The sequence below is a fragment of the Nannobrachium achirus genome (genome assembly GCF_963921795.1).
Source record: "Nannobrachium achirus genome assembly, chromosome: 5".
Classification (NCBI taxonomy): Eukaryota; Metazoa; Chordata; class Actinopteri; order Myctophiformes; family Myctophidae; genus Nannobrachium; species Nannobrachium achirus.
Window position 1 is genome coordinate 10023626 of NC_137814.1, and position 24300 is coordinate 10047925.

The 24300-nt window shown below is 42.6% G+C and overlaps 1 protein-coding gene across 1 annotated transcript; it reads right to left on the minus strand.

Moving 5' to 3' along the window:
* Window positions 1–23886, minus strand: acss2l (acyl-CoA synthetase short chain family member 2 like). The gene is made up of 18 exons (XM_080726962.1): window positions 23582–23886; window positions 23143–23338; window positions 19442–19533; window positions 18787–18890; window positions 16922–16994; window positions 15883–15958; window positions 14444–14528; window positions 13652–13789; window positions 12872–13042; window positions 11125–11258; window positions 9390–9522; window positions 7687–7743; window positions 6932–7012; window positions 6451–6559; window positions 6089–6157; window positions 5076–5252; window positions 3726–3800; window positions 1–2352 (listed from the first exon to the last, which is right to left on the minus strand). The coding sequence occupies exons 1-18, from the start codon at window positions 23712–23714 to the stop codon at window positions 2225–2227; spliced, it is 2031 nt and encodes a 676-aa protein (XP_080583088.1). The 5' UTR covers window positions 23715–23886; the 3' UTR covers window positions 1–2224.
* Window positions 23887–24300: the final 414 nt, after the last annotated feature.

Sequence of the window (24300 nt, forward strand, 5' to 3'; positions counted from 1 at the left end):
TGTAGAATGGATCACAATGCACTTTATTTGCAGGTCATAGAAATACTGTATCACACATTGAAAAAATATACATCAGATCAACCTTCCAATCAATACAAGCCACTATGGAAACTGTGCAAAGCTGGCTTGTCTGTCATAACGACAGATCTTAAAAGGAGCTGAGAGCACCCAGACTTTAATTATCTACAAAATGACAAAATATAAATGGGGGTTATAGAACATTATGGAAAAACAAGTTCTAAGCAATGAAATAATTACTGTTATTTTTTTTAACACAGGAAAAAATAAGAAAAGGATCAACTTTTCAAAAGAAGCAAAAAGAGAGAAATATTACAAGATTCCATGTCAAGAATATCTGAAATACTGACCTACCCAGAAATCTCAATACCTCACCATTGAGAGTCATTTAAAAGTGACAGAGTCATGCCCATCTACTGTAAATGGTATAAAAAACCATTTAGGCTGTGGGTCCTTCACCAATGATACTTGGATTTATATTCCTATCCCTCTTAAGACCAGTGATTCTCAACCAGGGGTCCTTGAGGGAGTTCCAGGGGAGGGTCCCGGTCCCCTGCTAAATGATGGATGGATAAGAACCAAATGGACACTAGACACAATAGACACACCCAGAGTTAAATGAACCTGTAAAGACCTGAGTACCCGATTCTAAAAATGTCTTCTTAAATCCCAACAATGTTCTGAAAAACGTGTTGCTATATCAGTGAAAAAATAAGAGCAAGAAAATTGTCAAGGCCCCCCAAAACAATATAGTCTATATTTGGCTGCCAACCCCATCTCGAAATATTTGGTTCCAGCTGACCCACCCATAAGCAAAGAAGAAGCAAAGATTTGAGATATTGAAATTTCAAAAATGTGCACAAATCTTCACTATTTTTGAATAGCCAAAGTATAAAATAATAGTTAAAAGTGGTTAAAATCTAAAATGACACGGATACTGTGTCCACAGATGTAGATTGGGGTCCCAGAGATACTACTGTACATTCATTATCAAATCCATGGCCTAATGTGGGTTCAGTTGAGAATCACTGGTCTCCAGACAGCTGACAGAGGGCTTATTTATTATATATTCGTATGCGTCTAGACGACAGCGGGCTTATTTATTATATATTCTTATCCGTCTAGACCAGGGGTCTTCAACGTTTTCAGGCCAAGGACCCCTTAGCTGAACTAGAGATGAAGCAGGGACCCCCACTACACATGGTATAACATTGTGTTATGTTAATAGATTTCTTTGACAGCTTAGACTTGTTTGAGAGCACTGTCATGTTGGAGTAATGTATTTTTCAGACATTTAACCACTTGAACCGTCAAATTCTTAGTCTGCTCTTCTTTTCCCTCTACAAACCTCTTTGCCAAAAATAGCCGATCTATTAATAAATCTGCTATTTTTGGCTAATGTTCCACTCAGAATACGGATGCTATAGGGTTCAATTGGTTAATGTAAAAAACATGATCATGATATCACACAAAGTAACTCTGAGGACCCCCTAGGGCAGGGGTGGGCAACTTTGATGATGGCGAGGGCCACTATATTTCCACCTTCACTCCAGAGGGCCACATTGCATATTGCTACGTCCTATGTACTTTGTCATTCTAGTATCTCATACAAAAGAAACAAAAATAGCAGATCTACAAGCTCAAAACGCATCGCGCTGCGATGCGTTTTGAGCTTGTAGATCGGCTATTTTTGCTTCTTTTGAATTGGAATCCTGAATTATTTGTTTTATTTTTGAATTGGAATCCTGAAATGTAACATTTTGATTTAATTTCAAACAAATTTAGTTATATATACTCATGTTAACTGTTATGAACTAAATACAAATACGTTGGACATAAAATAAGACATTTTAATACTACTATACTAGTCATTAAGCTACTAATATAGACTGATGGAATTAAAGCAGGTCATGTTCGGAATTATAACAGCTGAAATCAATAATATATCAGTATTCCGGTATTAACCTGAGGGCCGCATTAGGTGAAGGTGGGGGCCGCATGTGGCCCCCGGGCCGCCAGTTGCCCATGTATGCCCTAGGGGTCCCGGACCCCCTGTTGAAGACCCCTGGTCTAGATGACAGAGGGCTCCTCAGGGGTCCTCAGAGGGCTCCTCAGGGGTCTCCTCAGGGGTCCTCAGAGGGCTCCTCAGGGGTCTCCTCAGGGCTCCTTAGGGGTCCCGGACCCCCTGTTGACGACAGAGGGCTCCTCAGGCTGCAGCTTCGCTCCTCTGGCTGATCAAGACCTCGACCACCTTGGGGTCAGCCAGAGTGGAGAGGTCGCCCAGGTCCTTCTCGTTGCGTGCGATCTGTCTCAGAACTCTCCTCATGATCTTACCTGTAGAACACACACCATCAGCAGTTAGTAGTTAACAGTGGTGGGAAAAGTACTCTCATTTCTTACATGAGTAAAATTGTAGAAATGCTGTTGTTGTTCGGTCAAGTCACACTTTTATTCTACCTATGATGGCGGGATTGCCGGATTCTGCCAGAGCATCTCAATGAATGGAGCGGTTTGCTGCCATTTGCAGATTTCTGTTAAAGATGCAGTGCCATGATTTTTTTTCCTCCCCAAAACATGGTTATCAGCTATTATGATTATACTAGGAGAAAGATCTTTTTCCAAAAAAGTGTACAGAAAGAGTTAAAATGAGTTTTTTATGTGGCCACACCCACCAGTTCATTAAGTATGCCTGGTTGTCATGGTGGAAGGTGACCCAGCTGAAGTTAGCCACACCCACAGTGTTGGGTGAATGAATGGTAAAAGGGGAGGGGATGATTAAATGTTGTCATTATATCACTGGTTTTGGATCAGCACTTTCGACCCACAAGGTGTCAGCCTCCAGGAAGAAACCCCAAATACAAATGGAATACATAATTGCTCATAACAACAATACCAGGGGGTCTAATGAAGTACTGTCAACCTCCTAGACACATGAAAACCAGAAAAAGTACAAAACTATGGCACTGCCTCTTCCCATTGGCATAATCCGCCCTCATAGGTAGAATAGAAGTGCGGTGTACCATACTCTAACAAGTAAAAGTACTAATGAATGTACCATTTCACAAGTTTTCAAATGTATATGTTTTAAAATGTTTTGAAATGAGCAGATCTACAAGCTCACAATGCGTTGCATCGTGACGCATTGTGGAGCTTGTAGATCGGCTATTTTCAAATGGCCGAAATATACTTAGGGCTGAAGTGGTTAATGTATGTATTTGTAATATTATCAAAATCTACAAAGTAACTGTAGTGGAGTAAAAGTATTATATTTGCCTCTGACATGAAGTGGGGTAAAAGCAAACGTACTGAAAATTGGAAATACTTCAGTAGAGTAAAAATAGGCCTACCTCAAAACTGTACTTAAGTACAGTACTTCAGTAAATGTACTTAGTTACTTTACACCACTGGTAGTTATCCCCAGCAATGCACCCCTATTCTGGGGTGGACATTCACCAAAGAATAGCAGATCTACATTTCTACAAGCTCACAAGAAAGCTTCACATGACACGTTGTGAGCTTGGCAGTGATGTCATTATTACATTGATAGTCATCAAGCAATGCACACAGTTACTAACTATTACAATTGATAAACAAATAGGTTGATATTGTATGACACAAGAGCAACATGGCCACTTTCTACCTGGCATCTATTTTGGCCACACATTTTAGGTAGGAGAAGATGACGCTGCACTCAATGTCAACGTTACCTGAGCGAGTTTTGGGGAGTGCTGGGGCGTTCTGAATGAAATCCGGAGTTGCGATTGGTCCAATTTTTTCCCTCACTAAAATAAAAGAGGAAAATGTAAAATATTTACTTGCATGTGGAATTTGCATAGAAAATGTTAACACAAATAGACAAAAGAGATGGGCGGAGACTGGAGAGTATAGGAACAACAAACGGTCAAACGAGCTAACATATTGGGTCACCAGAGGGAGCTCCACTGATCTCATTCCCCCCAGATTCGGTTCAAACATGGGGATCAATTAATTCTACCTTGATGCCACCAAAATGTGGAATGCCCTGGCTACCAACCTTCTTCCTTCAAAACCACCATAAAAGAGCACCTGTCTGCAATTTACAACTGGACCTAGACAGTCTTCTGGATTGCCAAAATAAATGATTCTGTTTCTGTAAATATACTTTTTATTGCTCCTAGTATTGATGATTTCTTGTATAGTATTGTATGTCTTCATATGTCTTGATGAATTGAACACACAGGACCACAATGGAAACAAGCCCCTCAGGGCTTTTTGTGTTATCCTGTAGCTCTGTACTTTTTTGCCAGACCCATGAAATGGGTAGGCCTACATAAGCAAATGTCGGTCTGTCCGGGTTTTCTATATAAAGGGTATATATGATGATGACATGATGATGACATGCCTACAAAAGGCATGATGTCATAAATGATGATGACAGACAGGGGGTAATGTACCATAAATGTACCATTAAATTTATAGGCCCAGAGGGTTGTCAGAACCGGGGTCTGGCACAACCAGGTTGACCTGGTCTAGTTTTGTAAACTGTTAATAAAGTATTCAACCATATTTGAACACGGGACCCCCCCCCCCCCCCCACACACACACACACCCTGATAAGCATTTGGAATGTAGGAGTTGAGGCATTATTAGATTCTAATTGAAGGTTTATGCACCACAATCACAACACCACTAATCACGTTCAACCAAAATATGGCACAAAGAAGGGGTTAAATTAGTTCTCCTGCTATGCCACAAAAATGTGGAATGCCCTATCAACGGCCTTAACAGAGAGTAAATTCCTACCCTCCTTTAAAACTGCTCAGAAAGAACACCTGCAGGTGGCTGCAACTCTAAACTGGCCCCTGTATAAAGTCCCGCCATGTCTTGCATAGTATTGTTGTATATTTGTCTGTCATTTAATGTCTCAATGAATTGGGTACAAAGGACCCCAATATAAACAGGCCATAGTGCTTTCTTGGGTTTCAATCCTATCAGTAGACCTTGTACTGTCATGTCTTTTCCTATCTGGACTGTTAATAAAGTATTCAATCAATCAATCAATTGCGCTCCTCTCTCACCCAGTCTCTTCAGCTCATCCACCAAAGTGCAGCTGAACTCCCTGCTGTGCTTCAGGGTGACGAAGCAGTACAGACACTCCCCCTTCACCTGGTGCGGCCGGCTGACCACGGCCGCCTCGGCCACCGCAGTGTGCTCCGTCAGGGCCGCCTCCACCTCCGCCGTGCTCATCAGGTGGCCTGGAGGACGCAGGGGAAGGCAAAGGCACTATAAGTACAGAGCAGTGTTCATTTACGTAGTCCACTGTGAAGTCAGTGGCGCCTTTATGAATTACTTTCAAGGCTGCTCAACAGTGCCACTTGGTCAACCCTGCGTTATTGGGAGCTGTTGACGCCGCCCTCATATATACACCATACTGTATATACCTACACATGTGGAGCGGCTGGCACCGCTCAATAAAAACTAAGATATGATGACTATGACTAAACTAGAACTGCACTCTGTTGAGGTGCCAACTTAGGCCCTTAATTACGCCAGCAGAGCGTGCCCTGCTGGCCTCATTGGCTGTTAATGAAGACATTACCAGAAATGCTCTGATATACCAAACTCTGCTGACATCACCAGTGGCATCACTAGAATGCTGGTCCCTCATTGGCTGTTAATGATGATGTCAGAGATGCTGGTCCCTGATTGGGCTACGGTCTTCAACAAGAGGAGACACCGACATACATACATACATACATACCCAGCCGATTACAGTACTTGTGCGCTCTGCTTGCGCAAGTAATAAGTAAATATTGACAATTTTGTCAACAAATAAAAAACTAGACTAAAATGTTGGGGGGGGGACCAGTGGAGAATAGATCCAGTAGAACAAAATTGTTGCTAGATCCCGGGTTTGAGTCCCGCTGGGGATGCTGCGGGCACTGGGGGCGTGCTTTAGATTTAGAAAAATAAATGAATAAAAAATTGAAAAACTGAATTTATTTGAAGACACTGGAAATGTTGCCATTAGAGAGATAACATCTTATCTACCAATCCGTCTGTCTTATCAAACTGTAACATCCAGTAGCACCTGAGACGTTTAGCATGTCATCTATCCTTCCGGTGATCCAGTAATAGCCGTCCTTATCCCGCCTGCAGCCTGACAAAGAACAAAAACAAGACACTAAATTAAAACACACATTTCTTTCATTTCAAAATGTTCTCGGGTTCCAGACATGATTTGCCCTGTGAGCTTCATAAAAGCTCAGAGAGGATAAGCTTGCGCTGATTGGTCAGCTGCTGTATCATCCCTATAGGCTAGCCAATCAGCACAATCTGAACTGCCACTACTAGTGAAATATGGAGATTATGTACTATACTGTATATATCAAGCACCAGAGTGTTGTCATTAGAAGGCTTTATTCACTGACGGCCGGGTTGACATTTGCTTACCATCACCAGTCACATAGAAGCCTGGGAATTTCTTGAAGTAAGTGTTCTCAAAGCGTTGGTGGTTTCTGTACACGGTACGCATAATGCCTGGCCAGGGTCTTCTGAATACCTGTCATACACCCACAACATATGTACCAATATTAGACAACATTAATATTACTTTATTTAAAACATTATTATTAATATTGTTCATATTGATGATGATACTACTACTGCTGTCCTACTATAACTACTAAAATAGCAGATGTACAAGCTCACAGTGCGGCACAAAGTAACGCGCTGTGAGCTTGAATAGCCAACGCTAATATTTTAATGGGATAAAAGGCACCCACACACACACACACACACCCCTGCCACAATACACAGGCTAAAATGTTACGTGCTAAGAAGGTAGGGTCAGGAAAGGTCTAGAAACACATTTAAATGTATAGCCTGTCAGCAATATACCATAACATCATGGCTACTAATGAGCTGCAGTTACCAGGTAGCCCTCTGCCTCTCCCTCCAGCTCCTCTCCGTGCTCGTTGAGGATGGTGGGCTCCACGCCGAAGAAAGGGAACGTCTGAAAGGATGAGACGGACGGCCTCACATTAGCTCACAGATGCAGAGTAGATGTCAGTGGTTCCCAAATGTTTCTCGACGAGACCCAAAAGTCTGTTGAAATCTGTCTGTGACCCATAAATGGGTCCCAACTGTTTTAGATAACTGTGTATTAGATCACTGCGTGTTTTCAATACCCCCAGCTGCTTATTCCAGATCACAATCCCCGGTATACACATGTCCTGTATTAAAACATTTTTATGAAGAAACGTTGCGTGTCACAGTTGATAAAAAAAATGTCTGGTTTTGTCTTACGGTATTTCCCAAATGGTAAACCATTTACAGACCTGTCTCACGAATATTTTGATCCTTATTATCAGCTAAATATGCTAACTACAGCATCCATAAAGTCTTGTCCCCCCCCCCCCCCCTGAGTTGAGGGTGTTCTGGGTGGTCCCCGGCTAAATGATGGACAGAAACAAACTGACCCTTTGGGTCTCTAACTCCGGAATGGAGGCCAAATGGAACAGTTGAGAATCATTGGTCTACAGTACCGTTCCCTCCCATGTTTTCTACTTCTTCTGGTTAACTGTACAGGAGTACGGCACTTTGAACAAAGACAGTACAAAGTGCCATACTGTAGTCCAGTGCAGTGCAGACTGTACAGTACAGGATGTAACAGGTGCGGTCACTTACAGCAGATCCAGGTTTCAGAGGTGTAGCAGCAGGCAGAGGAGTCAGGACGTGACCACCCTGTAGAGTCAACCAGGAGATCCCAAAAGACACAATTAGCTGTGAACTAGTTGACTGAACTTAATTCATAGTTAGGTAAAGTTAGCCGAAAGTTAAACCAATCTGGGAACTAAATCAAAATCAATATATTTCTTCACAAATGTGTTCATAAAGGTGTCAACTATCACCTCTGAACTTTCTCAATCACAACTCCCTTGGGGAACTTTGTGGGAGCCAATCAAAGTTGGGGGTATCCCATGGGCCTGGGATTAAAGGGGGAAAAAATAGAAAATGGCCAATATGAGCGTATGAGGTGTGTAATTAGGGTATTTGGGGGCTGCTGAATCCATTCCAACCATTAGTTACCAGTAAAAATGACTCCTTGGCCATAAAATAGGCCACAACAAACTACCTTTTTGTGTCCACGAGACATAATATTGTCAATAAAAAAATGGTTGGAGTAGGGTTTGAATTCATGAAAACTATTCAAGATCAGGTGGGTAAGTGCACATGATGACACACATGATAACATGATACAATCTGACAAGGAACACTCAAAAGGGTTTAAGCATAGGGACTAACAGGACACAGGTGAACTCGAATGACATGATTGGCTAAGCCTTAGCCAGTTAGGCCTATTTTATGGCCAAGGAGTCATTTAAACTGAAAACAAATGGTTGGAATGGATTCAGCAGCCCAAAAATACCCTAATTACACACCCCAGCTGCTCACATTGACATTTTTTTCATTTTATCCCCTTTAATCCCAGGCCCAGGTATCCTGATACCCCCAACTTTGATTGGTTCCCACACAGTTCCCCAAGGGAGTTGTGATTGAGAAAGTTCAGAGGTGATAGTTGACACCTTTATGAACACATTTGTGAAGAAAGATATTGATTTTGATTTAGTTCCCAGATTGGTTTAACTTTTGGCTAACTTTACCTAACTATCAACTGAACTGAACAACTGATTTGAGCTGTAAATGTCAAAGACAGAATTTTGCACATTTTACAGCTTAAAGGCGCAACTATAAATAAAGATATTCATATAGTTGATGCTTCATTCATATAAGATAAGTTGAAGCCTTTATTTGTGGTGCAGGGTCAGTGGTGCAAGCTCAGGAAATACAACATTGTTCCAAATACAAACTGGGTTGCTTTATTGCCACTTATTTCTCTTTTGTGTGAATGTACTTATGGCTTGAATAGCAGTTTGCAAATTAATCGTACAGTGTAGTGACCCACTGTATAACAAGACTAAATGTGAAGACACACTGTACGAGCTGGATTTACATTCGGCTTTTATTATTTATTATATTTTAATATTTATTATATTATTTATTGCAGGATTTTGCAAGACGAGTCCCGCCGGCCGCCGCTGGTTTTATTTTTTGCGGGGGTCCTGCGGTTACATTGTGAGTTGAAGGAGGCATTATTATGTTCTTCTACGCGATTCCTTGTTTCGGATGACAAAGTGCAGTCAGTGTGAGCGCAAACGTATCAATTAAATATGCAAGAATGTGGTAACTTAATCCCTCCCATTCGCACGACTAAACCGAATTATATTATGAGAATGTGGCCTAAACGTCACTCGGGTGCGTCAAAGAATTCTGCAACCGGAGCCCACAGTGTGCGTTCTCTTTTGGTTTTCACGTTAGTTTATGCTTACCGTCTCAGTCTGCCAGAATGTGTCGACCACAGGACACCTGCGCTGGCCCACCACCTCGTGGTACCACTGCCACGCCTCTGGGTTGATTGGCTCGCCTACACTACCCAGAATCCTCAGGCTGGAGAGGTCGTACCTCAAATGAAAATATTGATATGATATTTTAGTTATTGCAGTACAGAGCTTATATACTGATACTGTGACAACAGAGAGACTTGACAGACTTCACAACGGACATGTTGGCAGGTAAACGCAAGCAGCTGCAAGATGATAACATCCATTGTGTGTCATGGAGGTGTTACTGTACGTGTGCCAGCCCAGCAAGGATGTCTCCATTTGTATGCTGTATTTACCTTTGAAAAGACATCAAACAGTAAGTTACATAACTTGAAGTTTTACGTAGGGAAATGTGTAGTATGGATCTGGTTAGCAAGTACCCCGTTTACACATATTACACATGAATTAACCACTTTCAACCCAGGTGTCACTTTTTTGGGCATGCCATCGAAAATCTAAATTGACGGTCTAAACTGACCCATACGGTCTGTAACTCTGGCAGTGTACAAATGGAACCAAATGAACCCTAACAGGTCCATTTGGTTCCATTTGTACACTGTCAGAGTTAAGAGGAGACCCTGAAATGTGAAAGATTGAGAAACACTGCTCTAGAGTATAGTTCAGGATCAGAGCTGCTTTCTCCTTTTGGCCAAAAGATGGCAGCTTGTAGTGAATGTGTGCTCCTGAACACAGTTTCCCACGTTGTTCTTGGCAGGTGACCCTGGACTGAAGGCTGGCTGTTCCTGTGGCCCTCGCATTGGGAAATAAAAAACATGAAAATTGCATGTTTATACTCCTCTGATTGCAAATTGCCTGGAGAGCATAAACAATATCCCCCTTCTCTCCGGGAGGCAGAAATTATTTTTTTTATTTTTTTGACAGTGCCAAGATGGCAGTTTCTCAGAATTATAGGCTTACAATTAGAATCAGGTTGTGGTTAGGTTTAGTATTAGACATTTAGAGGTTAGATTTAGGATTAGATAGACATTCAGAGGTTGGGTTTAGGAGTTATCCCTGACTTTATACTTAGTTGCGCACCGGTGTCGTGCACTGGTATATATTCTTCGCACAATAAAATTCAGCTATTTTCAATGCTATCCTACGATTTTTATGTCCTCACAAGTGTGTGTGTGTGTGTGTGTGTGTGTGTGTGTGTGTGTGTGTGTGTGTGTGTGTGTGTGTGTGTGTGTGTGTGTGTGTGTGTGTGTGTGTGTAATATAATCAAAATCTACAAAGTAACTAGTAACTAAAGTTTTCAAATAATTGTAGTGTATTTGCCTCTGAGGTAATTATTATTGGAATAGAAGTAAAAGTACTGACAACTGGAAATACTCCAATAAAGTAAAAGTACCTCAAAATGTTACTTAAGTAAGTACAGTACTTGAATTAAATGTACTAAGTTACTTTGCTTCCTGTAATAAGGTGTGAACTGCTCCTCAAACCATGAGTACTGGTCTCCTCCTAGGACCTGCAGCACTGTACTGTTGCCTCTTATTACTATTGGATTTTGATGATTTATGTCTCTAATCGTAATCCAATAAATGAATTCAAATGTGTGTGTGTGTGTGTGTGTGTGTGTGTGTGTGTGTGTGTGTGTGTGTGTGTGTGTGTGTGTGTGTGTGTGTGTGTGTGTGTGTGTGTGTGTGTGTGTGTGTGTGTGTGTGTGTGTGCGCGCTCTTACTTCTGCAGTGGCTCTCTTCCATACTTCATCAGCAGTCGGATGGCAGTGGGCGCTGTGTAGAACTTGGTCACTTTGTACTTCTCTATGATCTCCCAGAAACGACCCACGTGAGGATGAACTGGAATACCTTCAAACTGTGAGACACACACACACACACACACACACACACACACACACACACACACACACACACACACACACACACGTTAGTATTACGTTTAACCTTAGAAAACAACCATTTCTCTTGTGAGGAGTGAGGACCGTTTCTAATATACTTGTGGGGACATTTGGTCATTACATTACATTAGTAATACAAGCACACACACACACACACACACACACACACACACACACACACACACACACACACACACACACACACACACACAGGTTTGTATACATCACTTTTAAGGACATCACATAGACATCCATTCATTTTCTGTGGCCTTACCCTAACCTCTATCCCTAAACCTAACCCCTAATCCTAACCCTAAACCTAACCCTAACCCTAACCCTAACCGTTGTGGGGACCTACACACACACAACCAACGAAATAAGACACAAAATATGCATTTGCTCTCACTTAAATGGCACAAACATTTCCAGGTTTAGAGAAAACACATCCACCCGTTGGTACTGTAGAGGGCTTTACTGTATAATAAGGTACAGTAGACAGCAAAGCCCACGTGTAATGAGCACCATTTCTCAGCATAATGAGCAGGTAATCAAAAGCTCTCACACGCCTGACTGAGGTTTGGCAGTGACAGGTGCGTTAGTTGGTGGAGCATAAGCGTACACTGAATAGAAATAAAAGAACTCCCACACCATCTGCTCTTGCTCAATAAAGATACCTTGTTTATTAGATGCATTTAATAAACAAGTCTCTTTATTGAGCACAAGGGTGAACTGTGCGCGGGTGCTTTTATTTCTATTCAGTGGCGGCATCATAATGCACAAGAGTACAAAAATGGCAGATCTACAAGCTCAGAGAGGTGCATCTGCTATTTTAGCTGTATAAATAAGATGAAAACATGTCTGAACATTTGCCCAAAATAGGGGGGGGGGGGGGGGGTGGAGGCGCCTTAAATATGTTATACTTTAGGTATTGAAAAATAGCATATATACAAGATATACAAGCTCACAGTGCGGCACCGAGTGCCGCGCTGCGAGCTTGTAGATCTGCTATTTTTGAAAAGTCGTGAAAATGTTTCAAATCTACGAATATATGTATTTTTTAAGCGAACTTTTGTAACTCAAATTTTTCTTCTGGGGGGTCCCTGGAACTAAATATTTTGAGATGGGGGTCCGTGGCCAAATACAGATCACTTTGGGGGTCCTTCACATTAAAAGGTTTGAGCACCACTGACATAGAAACACAGGTTTTTCAAAAAACCTTAGAAGGATTTGAACACATTTTCACGAATAAAAAAATATATAGCAGATCTACAAGCTTGCAGCGCAGATCTACAAGCTCGCATTTTTTATACATTTTGAAAACGTGTGATTCTGTATAATGAGCACTTTTACATTTTGTCACTTCAAGTATATTCTGACAGCAATACGTTTGTACTTTTACACAAGTAACTTTTGAATACGGGACCTTTGACTTGACTTGACAGCGGATTTCTACAGTGTGGCTTTCACTGATACTTTTACTCAAGTAATACATGTGAGTGTACTTCTTCTCTCTCCTCTGCCTGTGATGTGACAATAACAAAGATGACAGACAGGTATCGTCGTCACCCACCAGGACGCTGGTGGCTCCGTTGGCCAGCGGGCCGTAGGCGATGTAGGAGTGTCCCGTGATCCAGCCGATGTCAGCAGTGCACCAGTACACGTCGCCATGGTGATGGTCAAACACATACTTAAAGGTCAGCGATGCGTAGAGCAGGTACCCGGCCACAGTGTGGAGAACACCCTGTGTACAGTACACACACACGCGCACACAAAGAAACTGGTGGAAAAAGTACTACATCTTTTTACGTATCAATAATGCTGCAATGCAGAAATACTCTGTAGTAGTCCGGGATTCAAAATGTACTTGAGCAAAAGTACAAAAGTATTGGCATCAAAATGTACTTAAAGTGCAAAAGTAGAAAGTACTAATCGTGCAGGATGTCCCATTTCACAGGTGTTCAAATGTATTTGAAAACAGTAGATCTACAAGCTCGCAATGCCTCGCATCGCAACGCATTGTGAGCTTGTAGATCTGCTATTGTCAAATGTCTGAAATGTATATAGGGCTGAATGTGGCGAATGCATGTTTTGTAATATAATCAAAATCTACAAAGTAACTAGTAACTAAAGTTTTCAAATAATTGTAGTGTATTTGCCTCTGAGGTAATTATTATTGGAATAGAAGTAAAAGTACTGACAACTGGAAATACTCCAATAAAGTAAAAGTACCTCAAAATGTTACTTAAGTACAGTACTTGAATAAATGTACTAAGTTACTTTGCTTCCTGTAATAAGGTGTGAACTGCTCCTCAAACCATGAGTACTGGTCTCCTCCTAGGACCTGCAGTACCTTAGGCTTGCCAGTGGAGCCGCTGGTGTAGAGGATGAACAGGGGGTCTTCTGAGTCCAGCCACTCTGGCTCACACTCCTCAGAAACCCCTGTGATGGCTTCATCCCACCACACGTCACACGCTGAGTCCCATGGGGTCTGAACACATACGCACACCCACACATGCACGCACACGCAAACACAGACACACACGCAAACCACCACAACACAGGGTCACTCACTATCGTCCATTCGTTTTCATATTTTGTTTTTGTTTTCATGTTTCTTGAGTCATGACCAGTTGATGATTTAGACTAGAGTAGGCTCTACAAACAGGAAGCCCTTTCAACCTTGAACACAGATTATTCAGGTTTCGAAGTGATTTTATTTTCAGCGAACAAAACGGCCATAGGCCTATGACAAAGTTCAACCACTTAAACCCCAGAATTCATACAGTATTGTAAGGGGAAAACCTTCGCTGAAAATGGCAGAGCTCTCTGTCAACCAAGTATAAGGTTTACATAGGGCAGGGGTGCCCACACTAAATTACCAGCTCAACAAGATCTACCCAGCAAATACTTTGAAAATATACATGAGGGTGCTTTGGAATGGCGGCGCCGGTGTTGCATATAAGACAAATGCACTTATAAAACCTACCACTTCCATTCTCTATGGATAATGGTTGGTAAGTGATATATATTTGTGATCTACTGGTAGATTACAAGCTAACATTTGGCCGCCCATGAAATAGTGGTTATGATAATTAGGTTGTAACTCCCAACAGAATGAAGGGGCACTGAGCCCAGTCCCCACCTGTAGTTTGTTACAAGCAGCTCCACTCTTGGTCCTGAGTGCCTGGTGCTTGACGACCAGGCATCTGGTGACACTGACTGGGCCTCTGTACCGACAACATGGAGAGGCTTGTAAAAGAAAGAAGAAGCACAAGACAAAAATCCTCCCCAAAAGCATTTCATGCCCACGTTAAGCTTTACCTAAATTTCTTCATTATAATCAAATGGTGATTTCAAGCATGGCGGATTGACGGAAAAGACATTTCAAATAGCGAATTATTTTTGAATGAATTAACCTATAGCCGTTAACTTCTCGATGGTTTCCCTCCTCGTGTTTTATTGCAGATAACCATTAGCAGCACAGCCTTTTATTGTTGCACGTCAACCACTTAAGGGCCGACATATACTTTGTCATACAATGAACTGCAAACAACTGCCTGTCTACAAGCAGGAGCGTTGTGAAAATAGGGGTCGCTGAGCCGAAAGTGCTTCAAACCTGCTGTGTTAATACTTATTAACCACATGACCCTCTCATGCAGAGCGTTGTACAATAAACGAGATAAACACATACATCAAATGCAGAGAGACAGTATTGTGCCTGAGTGAACTAGGATCGCAGGTGAGGCAGGAACCTACTGTAGCATCAGTCTGAAAACGATGTACTGTCAAAATAATAACAAACTCTAGGCCGGTGACGGTTGGTGTAACAGTTTTAGTTAGGGATCCACAGGCCCAAAAGCTCAAGGAATAGGGTTGAACCTGTGATGTCATGCCGTACTTTTTATTTCTGTTTTATCTATTAGTTTGGTCATTAAGGTCCACAGAATGAGAGGCCTGCTCTGCCGGAAACATTGTGAAAAAGGTTATGGCTATTTGTATATTCACTGTCTCATTGACTTAACTATACAGGAAAAGAAAAATATATAAAAAGAATAAATCTGCTTTAAGTAGCATGCGAGGGGTCTTGTCGTGATTCTGAATCCATTGCAACCATTTGTTTTGCACAAAAAACATTCCTTGGGATTAAAATGGCCCCATAAAACAGTGAAAAGTGATACTCATCACTTGCAATGGATTCAGAATCATGAAAAACCCCTAGTTTGACCCCTCCCATGCTACTTAAAGTAGTGTTTTTCTATGTTGTGTGTAGAAAAACAATGACTGGTCTGCAAGTAAAGTAGCGCATCTCAGCTTCCCACTTACGTAGCCATACATGCTGTTCTACGCAGTCACCTTCCCCGATGAATCACGCTATGCTCCATGTTGCCCGGCAACCGGGCACTATGTTTCCCCAACAACCCCCAATAACAGCTGATAGGGGTCTGAGGTGTGTGCATGTGTGTGTCTGTGCGTCTGTGCTTGCGTGTCTGCAACCACTACACAGCTTGGGTTTTCTCCCATTACCAGTGGCTAATGTCAATATAGGAGCTTCTGTTTGAGCTGTAAACAGGAGGGACCCACCTTTCACTGCACTTTTCAAGAGCCTCGTCCGCAATCTGTTTAAGATTAATCAGCTTCTCTCCTCTGTATACACCGTCTGTAAAATGAGAAAAATGAGAGAGAGAGAGAGAGAGAGAGAGAGAGAGAGAGAGAGAGAGAGAGAGAGAGAGAGAGAGAGAGAGAGAGAGAGAGAGAGAGAGAGAGAGAGGATAAAAACAGAAAGTCAGTTCTGATGATTCCCTGATGAGGCATGATTAGTGTGTTTACTCTCTGACACACTGGCGGTGGTCATTATTTACAACCAGAACAAAGTAGCCCCCGCAATGACCACGCACCATTAGACCCGGAGGCCGTCATGCTTGGATGCTCAATGGTTAACCACTTAAACCCTCTCCACCAGGGGTCTTCAACAGGGGGTCCAGGACCCCTAGGGGGTCCTCAGAGTTATGACAGGGGGGGGGGGGGGCGCGCCACAACTTTGTGTGATCGTAACTTCTCTTTGTACCACTTGAACCCTGGCATCACTATTCTGAGGGGAACATTAGCCGAAAATAGCAGATGATGATGATCTACTACTGTGAGCTTGTAGATCAGCTATTTTCGGGGGTTTCTAGGCATTGAGGCTTTAAATAGTTAACTGTCTGAATCCAACCCAACGCTACACAACGATAGCGCCATGAAGCTATAGATGAAATCTAACACAATTGTTGGGAGGATCGCTACCTCATCTCTCTCTCACCTAAGGGGTCCTTGGACTGAAAAACATTAAAGACCCTTGCTCTAGACATAATAGTAAACTAAACTGGACCTGAATTGGCTCTGTACTTGGACCACTTTTCCCCCCGTCTACAACACTAAATCTCTTTGCCAAAAACAGAGCTTGTAGATCGTTTATTTCTGGGGAATGCCCAGAAGGGGTTGTTGTTGTTGGGGTTCATTAAGCAATCTGGGAACCCATTCTGTAGATTAGGGTTCAAGTGGTTCAAAAAGGCCACTTTCCTCATTAGGGGAGCCACGTTATGTAATGTTGCATTAGCCATAATGTTGCATTGTACTGAACCTGCTGTCACCAGTAGGCTGCACTGAGCGTCTACAATCCTCTCACACAGAGACTCTGAAGAGAAGCCTGCAAACTGGAGGGAGGGAGGGAGGGAGGGAGGGAGAGAGAGAGAGAGAGAGAGAGAGAGAGAGAGAGAGAGAGAGAGAGAGAGAGAGAGAGAGAGAGAGAGAGAGAGAGAGAGAGAGAGAGAGAGCGCATGTTTGGATCTTTATAGAATGTTGAAAGGAAGGATTAGCCAAACCGTATGGGAAAATAATTTTATCAGCGGTTATGTAACATTTTTTGCATAGAGGCAGCCAGTTGGATGGCCTTATTATTTGATTGCCAGTTGGCAACCTTTCCTGAAACACACTTGTGTCCTGGCTAAAGTTAATAGTTCACCAAGTTGATGACAGCACTACAAATCGAAATCGGTTCACCAGGGGACTCTGGACTCAAATGTCACCGCAATTTAAGGTGCTTTTTATTTCGATTATAATCGTATGCCAAAACCCCTTTCTATCAGAAGCAATAAGGACACCTTAGAAATGAAATAGGGGAGGCTGGCCTCATGTCAACGATCCCTGCAAGTCTAGCTGACATTTGTATACTAAAACACTGGAGGATAGAATATCCCACAACAATCACCAAGGCGAGATGAGGTCGCTTATATTTAATCCTGTAAAAAAATATCCCGGCGCAAGAAATCCCAAGAGCAGCCAGGGAGTATTTTTAACAGCAACACTAACCTCTACATGGATATGAAAGGTTGACTGGCTAAATGGCTAAAATAGCTTTGGCAGGGTGGCAGAATTATTCTTACTGTGTGATCCCTTCACAAGCTGACGGTACACGTTTGACCCATATTTCAACCCTTGGCGAGATGAGGCCAACGAGACCAATCTACTGGTGTGCAGGTGTTGCGAATGCTGCTGTTCACAGCCTGAGCAGCTGATCACAGGACCGGAGCAGACTAGACTAACATGGAATAACACACCTTTAAACAAATGTTTTCTTTTTCCTGGGGAAATGGGGTCACATCAACAAACCCTGCTGATTAGGGATGTAACAGTTAATCAAACAAGTCGACTAAATTATAAAGAATAATCAATAATAATACAATTCTCAGTCCTTTTATACAGGCTTGCGCCTTGTGGACTAGCTAGGGATTTTTTTTTGGTACAGTTAATCAAACAAGTTGACAAACAAGATTTTTTGTAAAATAATTACTTTTTCTGTCATTATGGGTGACAGACTAGAGGAAGTTCCCTGACGACATGTAGCCTTGTAATTCTGGTTAGACACTTTAGCCAGTAGTTCCTCGTGAGATGGAGATAAAACTGGGAACAAGATTAACTGTCACTTAAATGAATAAGGTTGAATGATGATCCATGTTTTCCTTCACGCTGAAGGCCAAATAATCTTTCGGAGGAGTTGTGCCTGTGTGGCATTTGCCACTGTGTGCCACACAGTCTGAAGTGAAGGCCGTTTGAAAGTCAATGTCACATAACGTATCACTGCGACTCTGATAGATCTGATGGGGTCTGCCTCGTAACCCGTAAACTCGTTTTTATACTTCAATGGTTTCCTGTGTAAAAAAGCCAATCTCCTTTTAGTTGACCTCGTACTAGTGAACTGTACCGTCATGAAACTGTACCTTTTCCTATGCAAACTTCCAATAAAGTCTTCAATCAATCAATCAATCAACCACGCAGCTTTTTAAAAAAACAAATTAATTCTTAATCCAGGGCTGAATAATTTCCTCTTAATTAACCCTGACATCCCTATTTTGGGCATGTCACTCATTATAGGCAAAAAGCTGTACAGCTTTTAAGTGGTTATACTCCTTTTAAAATGAGCTGTAGAGAAGGGACCACTCAACTTACCACAATGGAGTGAACAGCTCCTATCCGTGCACAGGCCAGCATTGTGTAAACAAGCTCTGGAATCATGGGAAGGTAGATGGCCACTCGGTCCCCCTTTTTCACACCTTTAGTCGAAGAAAGAGGGTGTGCAAGGATCTGAGTAATGACTAATAATAATAATAACATTCACTCTGTATTAGTCCAGTGGTTCTCAAGCTTTTAAGGCTGTGGCCTCCCATAATCATATTTGAACTGGGGACCCTCCACCCTGAAGCACTTGGAATTGTAGGAGTTGAGGCATTGCATTTAGTTTGACTCAGTTCCACATGTATATTTTGTGAAAATAGCAGATCTACAAGCTCACAATGCCTCACATTGCGAGGTGTTGTGAGCCTGTAGATCGCCTATTTTCACAGTGTTTGTCTCTTTCTTATGTTTGACAATTTGGCAAATGTTTGACCAGTTGGCGACCCCCCTCTGGCAACCCCCTAAAATCATGTGGAGACTAGACCCCTCCTGACCCAAAGGAGGGGGTCAGGAGGGCACAGGGGCTCGCGAGACACACTGATACTTCATGTGTTTCAGTCATTGCAGCTACATTAACGATACCATGATAATGTCACTGAAAATTTAAACAAGGTCTGTGGCAGTTGTAGAGTTAGGTTTCAATTCTTACCCATCTTTTTGAGAACATTGGCACACCTGCACACCTGGCTGAGCAGCTGATTGTATGTGATAGACATGTGGTGATCAGGTGTGTTTCCCTCCCTGGGAAAACAACATACCAGCAATATTAGAAATGTACCTTAATTAACTACCTTTAGCAAACAGTTCTCACATTGTATAATACTTCACTGCAATACAATGTCCTTGATTGTCAACCAGCTGGAGAGTTTTTTTAACATGCTCATATCACATTAAAGCTGCAATCCTTACGTTTTATGTGGGAGGTAAATCCACCTAGGATTCAAACCCTATTTTTTGTGTTGCTTTATAGTCCCCCTCCCCAATTATATTGCCTGGAAATATAACTACGACTTTCTAAGCAAGCTAAATAGATCAATATCGGTCGATCACCTTTGAATTGGAGAGAAACCATGTAATCGTTTCACAGAATGCACCTCTAGACTGAGTACAGTGAGCTCATACAGGAGATAACATGTAACCATTGCTGAATGGTCAAATATTGGGTTTGGATGTGTGTCAGGCTTGAACAATTAAAGTAGCACACAGAGCCAGCAGGCACCGGCCTGGCCAGGCCAGGGTAGCAGCATGCCTGCACATCGCTCCGCTCAGGGACGTGCTGGGCCCCTGATTCAGCCCGGGAAAAAGAGTTGGAGAGGCCCTCATTGCGCGCTATAGCGCTGCTGCTACTCAAAGATTTGCCATTTCAGATTATGACAAGTGACAAGCCAGTGGGCCAATTACATGAGTTATATTTCGTCGTTGTCGGGTGGAAACCTTGTATGTCCAAAACCGTTTGTTTTGTATTTATCATTTAAAAAATCAAACCTCGGTTCGAAGTGGAGCGGTGAATCTGTGTGTGTGTGTGTGTGTGTGTGTGTGTGTGTGTGTGTGTGTGTGTGTGTGTGTGTGTGTGTGTGTGTGTGTGTGTGTGTGTGTGTTTGTGCCTGCACAACAGCGCCCCTCTTTTAACTTGTGTGGCCACTCAAGGTATTGCCAGGCTACAGACATACCCAGCCAGCCAGCCAGCCAGCCACATAGCCAGCCAGCCACAGACATACCTGTCTATTGGGAGCGCTTTCACCGCTCCAAAAATAATTTAAACTAGTGAAAACAGCCAATCTACAAGCACACAACGCCTCGCACCCCGCGAGGCGTTGTGTGCTTGTAGATCTGCTGTTTTCACTACTTTTGTGCAACGGCCTTGTATGATGAAGCAGGGCTTTGCTTTGCGAAAATTGGAGATACGAGGAGATAAAAGGTTTCTGCTCGACAGTGATGATTTACTTTCTTGGCCGTCCAGCCCCCAAAATGGAACGAAGGCCGACATTTTATTTGTATTTTTTCCCTAATGGCCGGCCTGGAACGGCCGGGAATGAACCAGCCGTTCGGGAGTTGTCCCGCTTTTCCCAATGGCCAGCACGTCCCTGGCTCCGCTCACCTGTTGTGGGACAGCCGCCAGAGAACCGCAACAACTTAACATTGACCTTATCGACTAGAACAGAAGTGGTGAAACAAAGTGATACTGATAACAGTGATAAAACTGTTGTTGAGTGACTCTAGGAAATTCTGCAAATGGGCAGAAAAGAGATTGGGAATAATCTTGGCCTAAATCCAGCAGACATATGACGCAAACCGCCAAACGGCAAGCCAGGTACAATATAAAAGTCTTATCTAATGCTTGCGCCATTAAAGATACAGTATAACTTTGAGGCATACAATTCTGTTACTATTTAAAAATGTAACCTAGGAGTGATTTCAAACAAATACAATGTTTCCTCTATCACAGTATCAAACCACTGTTCCTTTGAGTAATGCACCACTTAATTTAAGTTAATATTCTACCTCTACGAGCACAGCCAGGTAGTCTCATGGCAACCACCAAAGAGCACCGCACTTTCGGACTAAATCACCTCACTCACGAGACACACAATAAGTGTCTCGAAGTGGGCAGGCACCATTCTCTCCAGTGAATGGTTAAAATTGTTATAATTGTGCATTATTAACTACAGGCTACTGAAAGCATATTATGTTTTATATACCTAGTTTTTAATCCATTTATATTTCTAAGTTTACTTCACAACGAAAGGGTTGATTTAATTAGTTTTTAATCCATTTATATTTCTAAGTTTACTTCACAACGAAAGGGTTGATTTAATTCTCAGTCAGCCAAAGGTATCCTGTGGGCTAGACCAGTGGTTCTCAACCTGTGGGTCGGGACCCCCAGAGGAACCTACAATTTAAATTGCTTGTCAGCGTGGGGGGTCCCAAGTTCAAATATGATTATTTTGGGGGGTCTGATAGAAAGGATTCTATTTTAATCCTTTGTATGTTGGTAAAGTTGATGATTTATATGTTGAAAACTACATGTTAACTTAAACCTAACATATAGTCCAAACCCTTCATTGTGTGGCCACTGCATGACTGGTATTTACGATGTGTGTGTGTGTTTAGATAGGTCTGACAGTATGTTATCCCCTCTAGGGGAGGGACCGTAAAAACCCCCAACAAGTTGTTGCTTGTTGGGGGTGCAGGAGAAGCTTCTTGATTAAACCAAAGGAAGGAACACCTTTTACCCTCCTGATATCTGGCCTTGCGTCTTTTACTTTTCAAATAATGTTTCTATTTTAAAGGTTAAAAACCTAGGTATCAGGGTTCCCAGTTATTATTTTGGGGGGTCCCCAGTTCATGGTTATTTTGGGGGGTCACAGCCTGAAAAGGTTGAGAACCACTGGTCTGGAAAGACTCAGAGCAGAAGAATTCCCATGACTTGTGAAGTAGAACAGGACGTTGATAAGACGTGGGCTTCGTTGAAGAGGTGTGACCAGATGTTAGCCCTCCATCAGATCAGATTATAACGTGAATGGCATGTAGTGGCATGAAACCAACATGACAGACAGTTCACAAGGCCATTACATAAGTGCCTGAGTGGAATTCAAACAGCGTAATGGAACTTATGTGGATAGTGGCCAGTCAAAGTGCCTGCTGTATCACTGAACTTCTGGAACAACAATTCCTTGTTTGCTGAGTCGTCAGGTTTACAGGGTAAATATTTGCACCTATGTGATATGAAACCCTATAACAAGTACAGCCTTATATCGTGGCTGGCTTAGGATGTGTGGCTTTATTGTCACAACCTTGGTCAAAAAAGTCTGTAAAGGAATAGGAATTCAGTGAATCCATCCAAGGATAAAAGTATTTTTAAACTAATAAACTCCTTTAAGGTCCTTTAAGGTCCTCGTGTTCCTGTAAATAGACACAGGGACACCATAAGACTTTATTTGGGTCATTGGATCAGACTCTAATTATTCTATTAATAATAGTACAATATTATATTCAAAATATGACATTATTGTGTTATGTTTATTATATAATATCTACTAATTGAATATCCGTGTCTGGCGCCTGAATTTCCCCTGCTGAATCAATAAAGCCAAGATCTTAGCCAAGATTCTAATATATTCTAAGAATTTTGGAAACAGTCCTGGGCTGGCGGAGTTCTCCTTTTGGATTCCAACACGACTTTTGGACTAAGTGTGGGTTCACGTTTCAACCACACACTGTCAAAGCTTGTTATCACGCACTGTCACTGAGGGGACAAGCCATTGTCATTGACACACATTTCCCCGGCTCTAGTCTTTCAGAGGAGGATGTTCTTTTTTTTACCCTGTGTAAATGTTGTTGCTTACTTACCAGTAATAGGCAACCTGGTCACCAAGATTCTTCTCCCTCACATTTCTATCAAGGACGTTGTAGCACATGTTGGTTTTGGCGCCCTCCATGCATTTCACGAACACGTCCCCTTTCGTCATGTCAAAGTTGTACTGCAGCATTGGTCCTGTTGCGGGCTTCTTCCAAAAGAAGTCATCTGCAACCTCTTTCCAGAAAGCTGAAAGAAAGTGACGTTATTGCATTTTTTGCATATTATATTCTAGCATTGCAGAGAGCAGGGTGCTTTGAGGCAGATATTGGAAGCATGCACACTGTAGAGGCAGTCAGAGAGAGAGAGAGAGAGAGAGAGAGAGAGAGAGAGAGAGAGAAAGAGAGAAGAAGAAAGGGGGAGATGATGATGACAGAGATGATGCACTGCAGGTAAATGAAGTACAACAACTCAAAACTCTTTTTGACCTACCTTCTGGATCGTCCAGAGACTTCCTGTAAAGTGCTAAATAGGAGCTGAAATCAGGCACATGAGCATCCCTCTTCAAATCAGGAGGAGGGTAGTACAGTGTGTCCTGTATATGCTGGGATCCAGGAACAACCATTGTTGTGGATAATATAGATGCAGGCCCTGCCTATAATAGCATTGGAGGATGAAAGAGAGGGAGAGACAGAGAGAGCGAGCGAGAGAGAGAGAGAGAAAATGGGTTAATCCGCAGCCACTGCAGCTGATCAGACTATTCTCCTGGGGCCCAGCAGGCATAAGAACACCACAAGGCCTCTGGTGTTGAAGCAAAACAGTTCAGCACCAGAACAGGACCCGCCCCTAAGCCCTCTCTTCCACCAGTCTGCTCGTAGCCTTGTGTCGGCTTAGTGCCAGGCCAGCCAATCTCATCACGCGGTTCGGCACTCCCACTTTTTCATTGGCTGCCCTGTCGCTGGTCTGTTGATGGCATTATGCCATGGGGGAGGACCATGGATGTAGGGGAGGACTCGCTCTGACTGACTGACAGACAGACTGACTGACTGGCTGCTGCAGGATGAATGCTGGAATTCAGACACACAGTGTGTTTGTGTGTGTGTGTGTGTGTGTGTGTGTGTGTGTGTGTGTGTGTGTGTGTGTGTGTGTGTGTGTGTGTGTGTGTGTGTGTGTGTGTGTGTGTGTGTGTGTGTGTGTGTGTGTGTGTATGG

Excerpts from the sequence above, each read along its gene's own strand:
- acss2l (XM_080726962.1), bottom strand. The coding sequence starts at position 23,714 with ATGGTTGTTCCTGGATCCCAGCATATACAGGACACACTGTACTACCCT. Across the intron at positions 18,891-19,441 it reads CAATGTTCTCAAAAAGATGG|GTGTGAAAAAGGGGGACCGA; the intron begins GTAAGAATTGAA and ends CTTCGACTAAAG. Across the intron at positions 3,801-5,075 it reads GGATGAGCTGAAGAGACTGG|TGAGGGAAAAAATTGGACCA; the intron begins GTGAGAGAGGAG and ends CTTTTATTTTAG.